The sequence below is a fragment of the Scardinius erythrophthalmus genome, assembly GCF_964197995.2.
Source record: "Scardinius erythrophthalmus genome assembly, chromosome: 22".
In the NCBI taxonomy this organism is placed as follows: domain Eukaryota; kingdom Metazoa; phylum Chordata; class Actinopteri; order Cypriniformes; family Leuciscidae; genus Scardinius; species Scardinius erythrophthalmus.
Window position 1 is genome coordinate 22831429 of NC_138242.1, and position 15984 is coordinate 22847412.

Below are 15984 nucleotides of genomic sequence, written 5' to 3' on the forward strand. Positions count from 1 at the left end.
AAATTCCATTAGAAACAAACCTTGTTGTATTATTTTAATTTAATACTGTGAAGCTGCTTTGATACAATCTGTATTGTGAAAAGCGCTATACAAATACACTTGACTTGACTTGACTTGACTATACATATTAAATGTAATGTATCATTTAAATTAAACATTAATTCAATTCAATTTTCTTTAGATTTTAAAGGAACACTCCGACTTTTGGGACTTTAGCTTATTCACAGTATCCCCCAGAGTTAGATAAGTCCATACATACCTTTTTCATTTCTGTGCGTTCTGTAAGTGTTATTTGACGCACCGCTAGCCTAGCTTAGCACAAAGACTGGATGTAAATGGATAAGGTAGCATATTAATCCCAATAAGTGACAAAATAATGCAAACATTTTCCTATTTACATGTTGTGATCTGTATAGTCACAGCGTGTACAAATAACAAGGCTATATGAGACAGAGACCATTTTTAATTGTATAAATACTGGGAACTATATTCTCACTAGGCGTAGGAGCACAGCTACTTGGGTGGAGTGATTAGCGCAGCACACGAGACGCCCTGTGGTGAGGAGCAGAGAGTTCGCTCAGAGTTGGAGTAATTGAGTCAGCAATTACTAGATAGTAAATTTATAGTTTACAATCATGGGTGTTCGCTGTATCTTGTCTTACAGCTTCTAAAGTTTGTAACTCCTCGTCTGTGTATTCTGGCTCAAAACTATATGGTTCTGGATCTTGGTTTGATACCCAGTAAAATTCCTCTGACAATTCCTCAAAGTCAGCCATGATCACGAGTCACGTTCGCTACTAGCTAGTTAGTCACGTTTGTTTTGTTTACGGAACCATCAACAGGGCGTCTCGTGTGCTGCGCTAATCACTCCGCCCAAGTAGCCACTCCGCCCAAGTAGCTGTGCTCCTACGCCTAGTGAGAATATAGTTCCCAGTATTTATACGATTAAAAATGGTCTCTGTCTCATATAGCCTTGTTATTTGTACACGCTGTGACTATACAGATCACAACATGTAAATAGGAAAATGTTTGCATTATTTTGTCACTTATTGGGATTAGTATGCTACCTTATCCATTTACATCCAGTCTTTGTGCTAAGCTAGGCTAGCGGTGGGTGCGTCAAATAACAGAAATGAAAAAGGTATGTATGGACTTATCTAACTCTGGGGGATACTGTGAATAAGCTAAAGTCCCAAAAAGTCGGAGTGTTCCTTTAAGGTGAAATACAAGCTGGATGTGTTCTTGACAGGTTCCATTAAAGCCATATACACACTGTGCAACATACAAACACTCAAAACCATGTCTCAAACATAAACACACATGCCCTCCCTAGTGAAAAAAAAGTATACTAAAATGTATTTGAAATACTTTTTCTGTGCCAAGTATACTACAAATAAATGTACATATGTATGTGCTTAATAAAAATACCCTGCAATTGTACTTTTGGTATACTAAACTGGTATACAACTACTTTACTTAATGCACTTTAATTGTGTGGAAGTAGTGCTGAGGTCCAACTAAAGATATACTTAAGTGTATTTGATTGTGCTAAAGTGGAACTATTGCAAGTATACTTTAGGTACACTTTAAATATCCTTCATTTAATGACTTATATTATACAGAATTAATACAAAATCTATATTAATATTGATATTAAAACACATTTTAGGCGCAATATTAAGAAATGTGCATTATGCAATAAAGAAATACTCCAAACAAAGTTTACATATAATTTTATCAGCAAGTCTTAAGTGATTTGTCGATAAATATGTTAATGGATTTGAAGTATACTTAGTATGAAATAAATGCATTTTAAATAGATGGTTTTATTTACTAGGGCTGGTCTGAATAAAGTCATTGACAATGTCCCTATTAATGTTGCTTCTCTGGGGGCTTTTTCTGGAGCCAAGTCCACTAATTGCGAAGTTCAGACCATGCTGAACTCTCAGTCTCTAGGGCACAAAGCCTTTGCTCATTAGAGAAAAACGTAACAAAAGAACACATGCACAGCAACACAAAATCCAAAATAGAATCCGAGAAAGTGTGGCCAATGCTTAAACAGAGCGAAACCGAGGGAGATTCCTAACTATTTATTGCCATAGACTCCAAAAGCATTCTTCTGAAAAATGAATGCATCAGCCCTTGATGTGGTTCTTCCTGCTCAGAGCACCAATGAGCAAAGAATCCCCCACAAAGACTCAAACTACATTGTTCCATCTACACAATACATCCTTAGTACATCATCAGTTTCCTCTTTTCAGCCCTCTTCCCTTAAAAGTCTCTCCCTTAAAAATAAGCTAACGCTTCATATCAGACCTGCTTAACCTTTAGAAAGCATATGTGAGCTGAATATTTGCACATGCTGCAATATTCGCAGAAATACTACAACTTTTACCTTAATCTCGCTAATACTTCAAACTGACAATACCGAAGGGCTCCTACCCGCGTGTTTCTCGGTCTAATCCGCAGGGGGAACATTTTCAGCATGGTCCTGTCCGCATGTCAGTCCCTCCACGCTGTGGACGGATAAACCAGAACCCTTGTCCAGCGTGGCAGGAGTGGTCTCTTAGGCGGTCTGACCGTGGTGGGATCATACATGCATACAAAAGACAGGCAAAAGGAAACGCCTGCCCAGGAAGGGCCTAGAGCTGCAGGTCAGCACTGAGATTAGAGCATGTCCTGCCCTGGTTTCCTAGGCAACACCTGCACAGGAAGAGGCACATGTGTCCAAAGAGAGCATCAATAATATATCAGCCTTGAACATACATGCTCATACACTCAAGTGGGGCTGTATAAGAGTGTGTATACTCTATATATGCAAAAAGAGTCTCAGTTTCCTGTCGCTGGGTCTGGCTCACATCCTCCACAAGATAATGGCTAGGAAAGTCGCTAAAAATCATGTTTGGGACAAAATTATGTGTGGTGCCCAAAAACAAAAAGATAGTGTTAAAATGTGTGAGACATTGAATGAAAGTTGAATGATTTCTGAAGGATCATGTGACACTGAAGACTGGAGTAATGATGCTGAAAATTAAGCTTTGCCATCACAGGAATAAATTACATTTTAATATATATATTCAAAAGAAAACTGTTATTTTAAATAGTAATAATATTAATATTTCTGTTTTTAATCAAATAAATTCAGCCTTGGTGAGCATAAGAGACTTCTTTTAATAATATTAAAACAGTAGTGTTATGAATGTGTCCAAAAAAGCAACAGCATAGTAATACATTACATATAAATATATGAATTTGGATTTTAGGGTGAAATATGAGCCTCATTTCCCGTCGCTGGGTCTGGTGCACATCCTTCACAGTAAAATAATGCTTTGGATGGCCGTTGCTAAAATTCATGTCTGGGACAAAAACAATTATGTGTGGGGCTCTTTTAAACACAAATGTGTTGTTAAAATGACAAAGAGCATTTCAAATGAGCGAGACATCGAAAGAAAGATCTTAAATAGCAGATCTGTTCCAGCTGAGATTGAGTCTACGTCAGATCATCCTGGGCTGAACCAGGTCACGTGGCGTCGGATCAAGTTCAAAGTTGTGTATTATTTTTTCATCTGCTTCACCCGACTTCCCGTGCTGAATGACAGAGCAGGAACACTACTGTCTGCTCCCTGTTCTTGGAAAGCTCTCAGGAAGTTAGACACCCTGACGAGGACATTACATCACCTTCAGATCCTGACCTCAGATGTAAAATCCTCCTCTCACGCGTGGAACCGCGCCAAAACTGCCTCCCAACACGCCTTCAGTTCAGATGTGGAAAAACATCATCCTCGTCTCCTTTTCTCAGAGGGAAATGTGACATCAACTCTACTGTTTCTCTGAGTTAGAGAATGATAAACAGCACAGAGTGCCTAACTGAAAGGTTTAGTGCTCCAAAGACGAAATAATCTAAGAACAGAGTCCAAAATTGTAGTTTTTCCAAACCTGCCAATGGTGGTATATATATATATATATTACATACAATAAATACAAAAATAATAACAATAACTGATTAAAGAAATATTTATTTGATTTATACATATATTTGTTATATATAATGTCATATACATTTATATATAAATGTATTACTGTCATGGCAAAGCTGAATTTTCAGTGTCACATGATCCTTCAGAAATTTTTCTAATATGCTGATTTGCTGCTCAAGTAACATTTCTTATTATTATCATTGTTGCAAAGGGTTGTGCAGCTTCTGTGGAAACTGATAAGTTTTCAGGATTCTTTGATGAATAGAAAGTGCAAAAGATTTTATTTGAAATAGAAATATTTTGCAAAAATGTCTTTATTGTCTCTTTTGATCAATTTAATGCATATTTGCTGAATAGAAGAAAAACTAACAGACCTAAACCTTTTGAACGGTATATTTCATAGCCTTATTTGCCTTTGACATGCCTAATGAACTTGTGTCCTTCATCCAGCGCAATGGACAGCACTTACTCATCCTGACACAGCACAGACTGCACACTGCAGAAAATAGCAGCATTTTCTCAGCGATTCTCTTCTGCTGCTTCTCAGACGTGTCCGTCTTATCAAAACACTCACTGGAGTCATACACAATTATTGTCTTTGTGGCACTGGGCCACTGATGTATAGGAGATGGAGGGCGTTTTAACTGCAGAGTGAGTGCCGGTGAAGGAGACATTTGCACTAAAGCCAACAGCGACAAGATTAATGGATCCCTCTTTCTAGATCTCAATATCATTTCAACAACCACCCCCCTCCACAATCTCTCTAGTAAAACAGCTTCTCTTCCTCTGCCTTCAATTTCCTCTCTGGCTGCCACTTTACTTTCCTTGTTTTTTCACATTCCTCTGTTATGTGTTCATCTTGGCAGTGCAGACCAGGGCTTAATGATAAGAATGGCCCAATGGACCAAAGTCAATGTCAGAGAGTTTCAGACCACTTGACAAAGCTATCATTGCCTGTCTGAAATAGTACTAGCGTTCTAGCTCTCTTACATTTGTTTGATTACATCCATGTAATGTGATCTATATAGCGGGGTTAAAAAGACGTTTGCACAATATACCATATTTTTTTTTACATCAGAGCTGTCCAACAATTACTGCAATAAAATAATATTATTACATGGGATTATTTCTTTTTACCTGATGCATACAGTGTTAGTATTTTTTTTATATATTATATTATATTATATTATATTATATTATATTATATTATATTATATTATATTATATTATATTATATGTTTAAATGTTTGGGGTAAAATTTCAGCCTTTGAAACAAGTCTCAAAAATTCAGTAAAAACAGAAATATAGGGAAATATCATCAATTTTTACAATAACTTTTCTATTTTAATATATTTTTTAAATGAATGTATTCCTGTGATAGCAAAACTGAATTTTCAGCAGCCATTACATCTTCAGTGTCACATGATCCGAATGAAATCGAAATCGACATGAATCGAAACCTCAAAAGAACAGGATTAAATTACATTAGTAATCCTTCTTTGCAATAACTATTTTAAATCCATTTACTACAGCATCCTACAGCATTTCCCCCGCCCAAAGTTTTGAACGGTAGTGTATATTAGGTCTATCTATCCATCCATCCATCCATCCATCCATCCATCTATATATATATATATATATATATATGCGGACTGATTTATTTATATATATATATATATATATATATATATATATATATTATATTTTTCCCTTCACACATAAATATTTGTTGCTAAAAATGTATACGGTCAAGCGGCAAAGGTAGGGCAAATCATTGTTGGTGCCCCCTCATCATCACCTGAGATACAGAAGACCTTCCAGGTCCTGACCAAACCCCCTCCCCACTTGTAAGGTTCTGAGTCTGCCGTGATAATGAGAGCCTGTCCTTAAGGAATGAAGATTAATCAACTCTCCCACACTTATTCAGCCCGAAACAAAGAGCAGAGTTTAGATTTCCGAGGGTCTCGAATCTCTGCGCAGTCACACGCCACGTCTCTGACACACACCCACTCTTGCTCTCTCACACATACAAAGTGTCGTCACACCGCTTTTGTGTCCAGGTTATGTGGGACGTTAGAGGAAAGAGTGATCACAATGAGAGATCCACAGGAAACCTTTAGTGAGAATTAATGGCATTACCCAGCATAACCTCTGTGTGTGTGTGTGTGCACGCGCATGTAACGCACATAGATCCACAGACCCGGTGAACAGGCAGAGAGGGCCATCACTCCCAGCACGCTCTATTGATCCTCAAGCATTAGAGGACTGTAAGTCACCAGCTGTGACCCATCACGATGCCGCTGTAATGGAGGATGGGGTGGGGAGGGATTGTGACTGAATCATCGCCTGGTCACGCCATCAGCATCACGTGCAAACGGGTCTTAATAGATCTGTCAGTAAACAGGACCATGTTGTTAATCAATTCAAAGGGCATTACGGGTATTTTATACCAATTGCTGCAGGATCATATGGCCTATTACTGAAAATAGATGGACTGATTTCGGTGGGAAACAGGAAGAAACACAGCAATGGAATAAAATGTAAACCTGAAAAAAAAACAAAGGTTTACATAAATATCTTAATGTGAAAGTGTTTACTGTGTTTGTATACGGGTATATACAGTGCACTCAACAGACTCTCTAATGGGATCTAGTTTGCCTTGAAAGAAAAAATACATTCTATATTTACATCAATAGTCAAATAGAAGTAAAAAAAAATGGTCTACTTTAAAAATGGTAAAAACGGTTAGCAGAGCTTGTGCGTTTACTGAAAATGCGACAAAACACATAAAACAATGGTGCTCATGTGCACGTCATGAGTATAAGCCTGGTCAGAGTAATGTCCCATTTTCAACTCTTTGCTATCACTGTCAATAAAAGTTATATTTATTTTCTGAAGAATGTGTTCTGGGCAAGGCTGTAACCATGTAACATTAAAAAGTCAAGTAGTTTGCATGATTTGCCAAGTGAAATTGTATGTCCAGTCACCTTACAGGGTTAGTTCTCCCAAAAATGAAAATTCTGTCAGTAATTACTCACCCTCATGTTGTTCCAACCCCGTAACGCCCGTTTCACACATACTCCGTTTGCAGTGCGTATGCGGTGCGTATTTTTTTCCGTACCCATGTTAACAGGTTAGAGCTTTCACACTGCACACGGATGCAGTCCGGCGATCCGTTCCAGTTGCGGTGCGTATACAGCAGTGCAGCGATCGTTTCCGCACCGAGTCTATTTTTGCTGTGCTGCACGCGCTGAATTGACATTAAAGTGACAGTGCATGTTTCGTGGTCAAAATGAACGCAGATTGACCTAAAAATGTAGCAATTTCACCATAAATGCGATTAATTAAATAAAATTTAGTAATCTCAACATAAATGTATTTAAATACTTTTTTTTTTCACTTTAAGACCGGGGTAAAGCAAGGAAAGCTACAATTTACCTCAACAAGGTGACATAATGAACAACACTTGTCTCATTCGTGGAGGTGGAAAAACAAGTTCTTAGTGATATGCAAGATTTATTGTATTCAAATTTAAATGAAAAAGAACAGGCATGAGAGTCAGCTGTTTTTGTCAATTTTAAGTTTTAATTTAAAATGTTTGCGATTTAATATAAAGTACATGGTTAAATATTTGCCCACTTGCTTGAGCAACTTAATATAAGTAAAAGTAATCCATTGAATAATAGGCTGACGTTGTTTAAATTGTGTATAAACGTGCGTCTGTTAAAGAGTGTATATGCGTACAAAGACAATCGGAATGCTGAGACGTTAAGACCGGGGTAAATCAAGGGAAAATACCATTTACTTCAATAAGACAACATAATGAACAACACTCGTCTCATTCGTGGAGGTGGAAAAACAAGTTATTAGTGACATGCAAGATTTATTGTATAAAGATTTAAATTATGCAAAAGAAAGGCAAGGGTATGAGTCTGCTGTTTTTGTCAATTTTAAGTTTTAATTTAAAATGTAGGCTATGCGATTTTAATAGTATAGCCTACATGGTAAAACATTTTTACCACTTGCTTGAGCAACTTAATATATAACTATATAGAAGTAATGCTTTTAATAATATGTTGTTTAAATTGTGTTTAAACGTGAATACGTCTATTAAACAGTGTATATGTGTACAAAGAGAATCGCAATGCTGACAAAAAAAACTTTTTTTAAATAAAAGTTGCTGATAACTTCTGGATTTGAAATACAAATAGTGAGTATGTATTCGTGGTATAACAGCAGCGAATCAGTTACGCACTGCAAACGCAGCATATGTGAAAGCACTATTGCGCCTGCTGCTCCTGCACTGCATACGCACTGCAACACGCACCGCATATGCACTGCACACGGAGTATGTGTGAAACGGGCGTAAGACTTTCGTTCATCTTCCGAACACAAATTAAAGCTCCAGTATGCGACTTTGGTATTTGACCACAAGAGGGCGCAGTTTCCAACAATAACAAAGGCGAAGCTTGATGACGCTATGAAGGAGGTGACGATGGGAGATGTCGTTTTTAATGCGTTTTCACCATCTAGCGATATATCTACATGGAATTAATGAATCATGATCACAGATGAGGTAATTTATTCGTTTTTATATTACCTGTATGTCTGATCGTATTATTTTATGTCATCATAATTAATGAACTGCAAGGAACGTGAAATGTTATGCTATATTATCCCGTTACAACATACAGCTATTTGTCAAATGATTTGTTTGGTTAATGTTGTGCAGTTTTACGTTTTTATGGTTAATGCCGTGTTGTTTAACGTGTTCAAACCAATATCTAAAAGTAAATTTGAACGAACATTTGCAAGTAATGACTAAATATATTTTTTTAACATCATATCCGATTGTATTTAATTGTACTGCCATAATCTCGGTCACCACACGTGATAAAAAGCCTTACCAAAGTACAAAGAGCAATATAACTTTGTTTATAAGTGCTATTATTGACAGTTGCACACTCGCGAGAGAGTCTCTGTCAAGTCCAAGATAGACGCGCAGCTCTCTCCATCTCGAAAACGCCTGCCGATATTTATCCGGGTTTTATTCCTCCGTTTGTCACACAGTCCGCGACTCCGCGTGTATCAGAATATGGACGCTTTCGTTTTGTTGGCACTTCAATACTCGCCAAAGAGTTTGTGATCCATAACAGCTATAACCATATAGTCTATGGCTATAACGCTATAAACACCACTTCCGCATTTGACCATGCGATATTCCGGTGTGGTGGGTCATATTTTTTATGTTATTCTTTTTTTATTCTTTGTCAGACGTCTTTATTGTTTATTGTGATAAGAAAAAAAACCTCAATAAAGTTGTTGTAAAAAAAAAATAATAATCCGGTGGTGGAATATCCTATCACATGGTCCACACCGGAAAAAAAGGATAGAGCGGACATTGCGTCACTGAGGCGCGACATTTCTTTTCCGGGACGGCCAGTTATTTAAAATCGGAATTTCTCTGAAATAAAAAATCTTTGGAGACTTTTGAGATATTGTAAGTACACAACTGGAGGAAATATATCACACTGTGCAAGTTATTTTCGGAAATTTTATTACAAAATTCCTACATATTGGAGCTTTAAGATACTTCTGATGAAATCTTCATAGGCTGCTAGGTAATCAATATCTGCCAGCCCAGAAAAGTTAGTAAAGACATTGTTGAAATGGCTCAACCATAAATTTATCAAGCGACGAGAATACATTTTGTGCGCAAAAAAAACTAAAATAACGACTTTATCTCAGATTTTGTATCAAAGATGAATGAAAGTCTTAAGGGTTTGGAAGGGTTTTTGTGTGAACTAACCCTTTAATAACACTTCTCTGCAACTGCATGAGGTATCATTCAAGTCTGTTTAGTACAATATTCCAATCCGCAACTTTAACTACAAGCAATAGTAATAGTGGTCCTTGCTAATAACTGAATCTGTAGCAAATTAAAATGCTCTCTGAGTCATTTTTAAGCTGAGGTTGTTATTTAACCACAGTCAGGCAAGTTCTGTGAATCAGGTGTGCAGGGCCATGCTGGAAGAGTGAGTCAGAGTAGATACAAGACAGCATGATGTCTCGGCACTCTCTCACACAAAATGACTGCAGAAAAAGAGAGAGAGAGAGAGAGAGAGAGAGAGAGAGAGAGAGAGAGAGAGAGAGAGAGAGAGAGAGAGAGAGAGAGAGAGAGAGAGAGAGAGAGAGGTAAAAAGAGGCAAGAGTGGGTGTCCGCAAAGCGAGAAAAAGTCAGTCCAGATGGCCAGAGAAGATTAAATACCATCTGCCAGAGAGATCTGGAGACATAGCCAAACATTAGCACAAACAAGCGACACACCACACACACCCCGCACATAGACATGGATGATGCTGGACACATACAGTACATCAGTGTCAGGGTCTGATCACGGCACCTGGGAAGACGACGGACAGTCATAATTACCCAATATGGGGATAGTTGTAAAGACTGTGAGCGAGCGTTTCAACTCATTTTGAATTATGGGAGAAAAAAAAAATGATTGTCTCCTCTTCTCTGATGGAGTTGCATTGGTCGTACAAAACGTGTTGGTCATTTTTCACCAGCATTTCTCCAGTAGATTTTCTCCTGCATATACCTAGCGGTGGTGCAGTGGATGGATAAACATCTCAGCTTGCCACCAAAAAGTCTGAACTATGGAGACTCGTGAGTCATCATTACTGTGTGCACATAAGGTCACTCCAGGGAAATGTACTAGGTGTAAGCATTGGATTAAAAAAAAACTATTTAAAAAGTCTACAACTACTACTTTTCTTAATCACTTTGGAAGTGTGTCTGCTAAATGCTTTACATCTATATTTAAATGAATCACTTTAACATGAGCTATATTTATTCAGCAGGGGGAGCCAGTGAGCTGCTAATTGGATTGATTCACTGTTTTGCATCTGTGTTTTGGGAATGAATTTAAATATGATCCCGTTTATAAACTCTTAAATGGCTTCCAGATAAAGTTAAATGGCTGATTGCAAACAAGCACATTTTCACTCCTTCCTTCCTGTTTTATTTGCCGTTCTGAGAAAGAGAGCTGCTTTAAGCCCATTTAACAGAGCACATGACTAATGCATTCACACACTCTCCAACTCATTAGCTCTCATTATGCTACTGAAATACTGTTTACCATCATACGCCCCATTAAACACAGGGATCGGAACATGTCCAGGTTGAACACACGTACGCAAAGACAAAAAACAACAACAACAACTACAGCAGTCTACTAAATAGACAAAAAATAAATAAATACTTGTAAAAAATAAATAATTTGTTTCTATTTATGCGATGTTGTGGCTGGAACTTCAACTCGCACTACAAATGTCAGGTACTGATTATGTTAAAATAATTTAATGCGAACTGAATATCATTTTCCATGACCTTTATAGCCATACTGAAAGTGTTACGAATACAGTACGCTTGCAGAGAGACTCCGCCCACACGCTCTTCTGATTGGCTGTGTTTTTTTATTGATCGTGTCAAGTCTGGTGTAGACAAACAAATTGCTTGTCGTTGGAATCTTATCGCATCGAATCTGATTAGGACACGCTGTAATGTATGAAAAAGATATAATTTAAAATATGTAGAGAGAAACGGTGCTTACCATTTTTTTTATGTAAATTACTGTGACTGTGATGTGTTTTCAGGACATTTTCCAATACAAGGCCAAACACAAGTGTGCGAAGAAAGAAACCGTGTGCATTTAACCTACTTCTATCACAACATTTGCAAAGGAGCAGCTTTCAGATACTCTATTCGTTTAAGTGCGTGCTTATGTGTGGGGACGTTCAGGGGGAAAAGCAAATACTCTAGAGAATGTTTTTGATGGACCAGCTTTCTTAGCAAACAAGATCCATAGGTCCATCTGCCCTGCATTTAAAAATCAATGATTCTCAGCACAAGCTAGGGAGGAAGACTGGAGGAGTGTTTTAGTGGGAGAGGAGACCTAAAAAGTCTTCGTCGTTTCCTGTATGAGGTCAGACTGCATGATGTCATAATGGACTCGTTACATGCGTGTTATGGAAACTCATTAATGGCCTCTGAGTGTAGGAAGAATCCTTCCTGAACTAGAACAACCGTTACGGCTTGAATAGAAACGCTCCCACCAACAAAAACAATGAGTACTTTGTTATCTAGGTTGGTATCTTTTCAGCTGGGACACAGGAATTCTGGGCCCAACACAATGAGTACGATACAGTACAGTACTCAATTTGACTGTAAAACTGTGTCCATGTAAAAAGCCGGATTTCCAGCTTCTCCAACATGCATACGGCAATCAAAGGACTAATCGATACAATTGCCTTCTATGGGGAACACATGATCAATAGCTATCATTTAGCACCAGCTCCCCTTACAGATACACATGTACATGGAGGGACATTTCAGTCCACCTTCATAGAAGAGCCACTTCTCTATGCTGCATCCTTGAAAAAAAGCTCCTTGAGTAATGTCAAGTGCTACAAAACACTGAACAGCTAAAAAATAAGAAGATCAAAGCCCATGAGGGGACATGTCATGAAAAGATGAGAAGGACACGGATTAAAAAAGGTAGAAAGAGTTTGAGAAATAGGCAACTAAAGAGAGAGGGAGACATAAGAAGAGAGGGGGGAGGCATGACACTCACTTGACATGATAGATTTTCATCTTCTCCTGTCGAGTCTTCCAAGACATGATGGGGCTCCGTCTGTCATGTGAGAGAAATGTGAATATGGAAAATCAGTGTCTCACGAACCATTGCGAGTAGAAAATAAAATATGTATAATGTGTTAAAGGTCTGAACTGCACCGAACACAGTAGCGCATAGTCAGACCTTTCACTAACAGCATAATGCTTGGTCCACATTGCTGCTTATTCTGGCTGAAGAACTGCCAACTTAGACAGGAAGAACAACCAGCACAAAACAACCAAAGTTCTGTATTTGTATGTGCCAGATAATACCATAATAAACAATCTTCATGAAATTTAGGTCAGATTTTGTTTGTCCAAAAGTAATAAGCTCTTATTATTTAATTTCAGAACTCAAAACAGAATAGTTTGTATGCCTCAGATATATATATAAAAAAAATAATATATATATATATATATATATATATATATATATATATATATATATATATATATATATATAATATGTATAATTTTTTATAACTATTTTCATGTTATGGTCAAAACCCAATAAACAGGCAATATTAAAATGTTATACTATTTATTATTTTGTCTAAATAAATTACTTAGGCATCAAAATATTATAATGTTTAGTATGTTACATAACAGTGTAATTAAATTATCAGCATTTTTAAAGATTAAGTTTGAGTCAGTGTTAGATGACTATGAAAGCCTATTTCCGCAACGTAAGAAATAAATCATGTTTTGGTAAATCATAATTTTGAAATACGAATTCATAATTATGAAGTTAAAAGTCAAAATTATGACATAAAAAGTTGTAATTATCAGTCTAAATTATGATAAAGACGTCCTAATTATGATACAAGTCACTTTTTAACATCATATTTTATGTCAATGTTTTATCTAATAATTCTGAAATTTTATGTCATAATTTGTTTTATCTCATAATTCTGACTTTTTCAACTTCTATGTTATAATTACAACATACTAAAGTGCGATTGAAATGGGCTTCACGTCAATACTGATCGAAATGTAAAAATAGTTTAAATGAGCATAAAAAATGAAATATCCAATATCAACCGTTACTGATAAATCGCAAAATCTTTAATATCAGTCAATTACAAATGCACCATTATTCACTGACCTGACAAACTTTATCAAACAGCCATATCATCATCCAGGTACCTGAAAATTATTTTGTTTCCCAACACTCCCGGATGTTGTGCTGCTGTCAGATATCTGATTGAGCCTTGTGAATTTCACAAGTGCTTTTCTTTTCGTGAAATATGAATCATCAGACAGTCATCGAACTGATTGTGGGCGGTCTGTAGGCAGTCCGTCTGAGGCTGAGACTACATTGAACAATCGCGGTGTGGATCAGTTTCTAAGAGCGATACAAAGCCTTGATTACTACAGCAGACACACACTTGTGCCAATATGAACGTCTGTTCCTCTGCACCAAATGATAGTGGAGGAACGTCTCGTTAGACTACATGCTGTCATTGACTGTTTAGGGTTAATTAGTCAGGGTGGCGCCTCAGACGGGCCGATCTGTCACGCGAGAGTGAAACTGAGAGATGGCTTGTGATCATCTGCTGGCTGGAAGGGAACAGTGTGTTACCTGCCACTCTTTTCTCTTTCTCTTTTACAATACCATCTCGACAGCTTTACGGCAGACTTTATTACATGTGGATCAAATGGGTTGTAGCTGTAATTTCTGAACATTGTTGTGTCATTACAGAGTAGATGACAGAGCAGGCTGGATTGAATGTGAGTTTTTCCTAATAAACCTGCAGTAATTTGCATGCATGACTTCATGCAAACCCTTATCTTTTGCAAATCATCATAAAAAACAGTCAGGGGTATTAAATTCTCAGGAAATCTGCAAAAATGAAACAGAGAGTAAAAAAAAAAAAAGATAGTAAACAGTCATGGTAAAGCGATGAGGGTTTGTGACTACAGTACATAAATGTTTAAACTTTGTTATGGGTAAAGTAACCCTTGGACTCATTCCAATGTATCTTTAGCCGCACAAATTCTGTCTAAAATTTATAAGATTTAAAATTTGTTCTCCAACATTTGATACATCTCATTACCGGTATATTATATTCTAGGCCTATCTAGTAATGGGTTTAGACACTCACTGTAAAAAAAAAAAAAGATAAATAAGTTATGACAACATAACATTGCTTTAACTCAAAATAAGTAAACTTTTATTTGTTATACAAGATTCAAATATTTTTTTAAAGTCAGTTAAATGTGATTTAAGTTGAAATGACTTAAATATCCAAGTTGATTGTACTTAAAAATGCAGATTAAAAGATCAAAAAGGATTAGTCAAAAGATACAGTTTACATGAATGATAGAAACTCAGAACAAAGAAATCCCCCTAAAAATCAATTCCAAGGGGGAAATATTGCCCCTTTAAGGATTAGTTAAGCCAAAAATGAAAATTATTTTATTAATTACTAACCCTCATGTCTTTAAAATAGTCCATGTGGTGAACTAACCCTTTAAAGGGACAGTTCCCCTTTTGCATTATCTGGAATGAAAAAAAAAAATTATCTCATGACTCAACGCAACTATCAATGTTGGTTACATGATGTAACTAGTTACATGTAACAGAGTTAAATAATTTAATTACAAAATAAATAACTATAATCTGTTATTACTGAGAAAAAAAGTGTAATTAAATTACAGTTACTTATGAAAATGTTAACGATTACAAAGGGGGTTACATCAGAATATTTTCTATAAAAAGCTAGGATATGTTGAACAATATTAATTTGTTGCTTTGCCTGTTTTTGATGTTCACGATTCACGGCCTTTTAGTAAAGCGATGCGATTCTGATACTTTTGATTGGTTCTCTTGTTTGAATTTGCAGCTCACCACGTCTGACAATTGCATCAATCCACATTTCTGCTGAAAGCTTTAGGCTACAACCTTTTAGAGAGTTGCCATCATGGCGAGTGATAAAAATGTGTTCTAGTGCATGAAATTTAAAAATCATTTATCCAGAAATTAGAAAAGGTTGCAAATATAACAATTCAGTGCAAAATATGTTTGCCAACTATTAAAATGCTATCAACATCGTAAGTTTCAATGTTGAACCTGAGGAAGTATCCGCAAGTATGAAACTTAGCCTCCAGTTAACTGTAAGCAGTCATTAAATAAAGTAGAAAAGGTATTGCCTACTCCCGCCTTCCACACCATGCTACTAATGTGTATTCTAGATGTATTTTAGCTCTGTATTGCTTGGTATTTATGAACACTCTGACAGAAAATATATACATTTTATTCTCCTTGAATAAGGTTGGTAACCATGCCAGATCTAATATTAGTTATTTCAGCATTGTAGCATAATAACC

At 36.7% G+C, this 15984-nt stretch overlaps 1 protein-coding gene across 5 annotated transcripts in view; it reads right to left on the reverse strand.

The window, feature by feature from the left end:
- rps6ka3b (ribosomal protein S6 kinase, polypeptide 3b) overlaps positions 1–15984 on the reverse strand; it is a 40127-nt gene that overhangs the window by 22838 nt on the left and 1305 nt on the right. For 2 of the 5 annotated variants that reach the window (XM_081352021.1, XM_081352020.1), the window contains exon 2: positions 12614–12673. The exons of 1 other annotated variant lie outside the window; for it this stretch is intronic. In XM_081352021.1, coding sequence (XP_081208147.1) covers positions 12614–12673 — 60 coding nt within the window. Of the gene's footprint in view, positions 1–2442; positions 2605–12613; positions 12674–15984 lie in introns of those variants that run through there. 2 more of the 5 variants (XM_081352023.1, XM_081352024.1) reach the window with 2 other exon arrangements.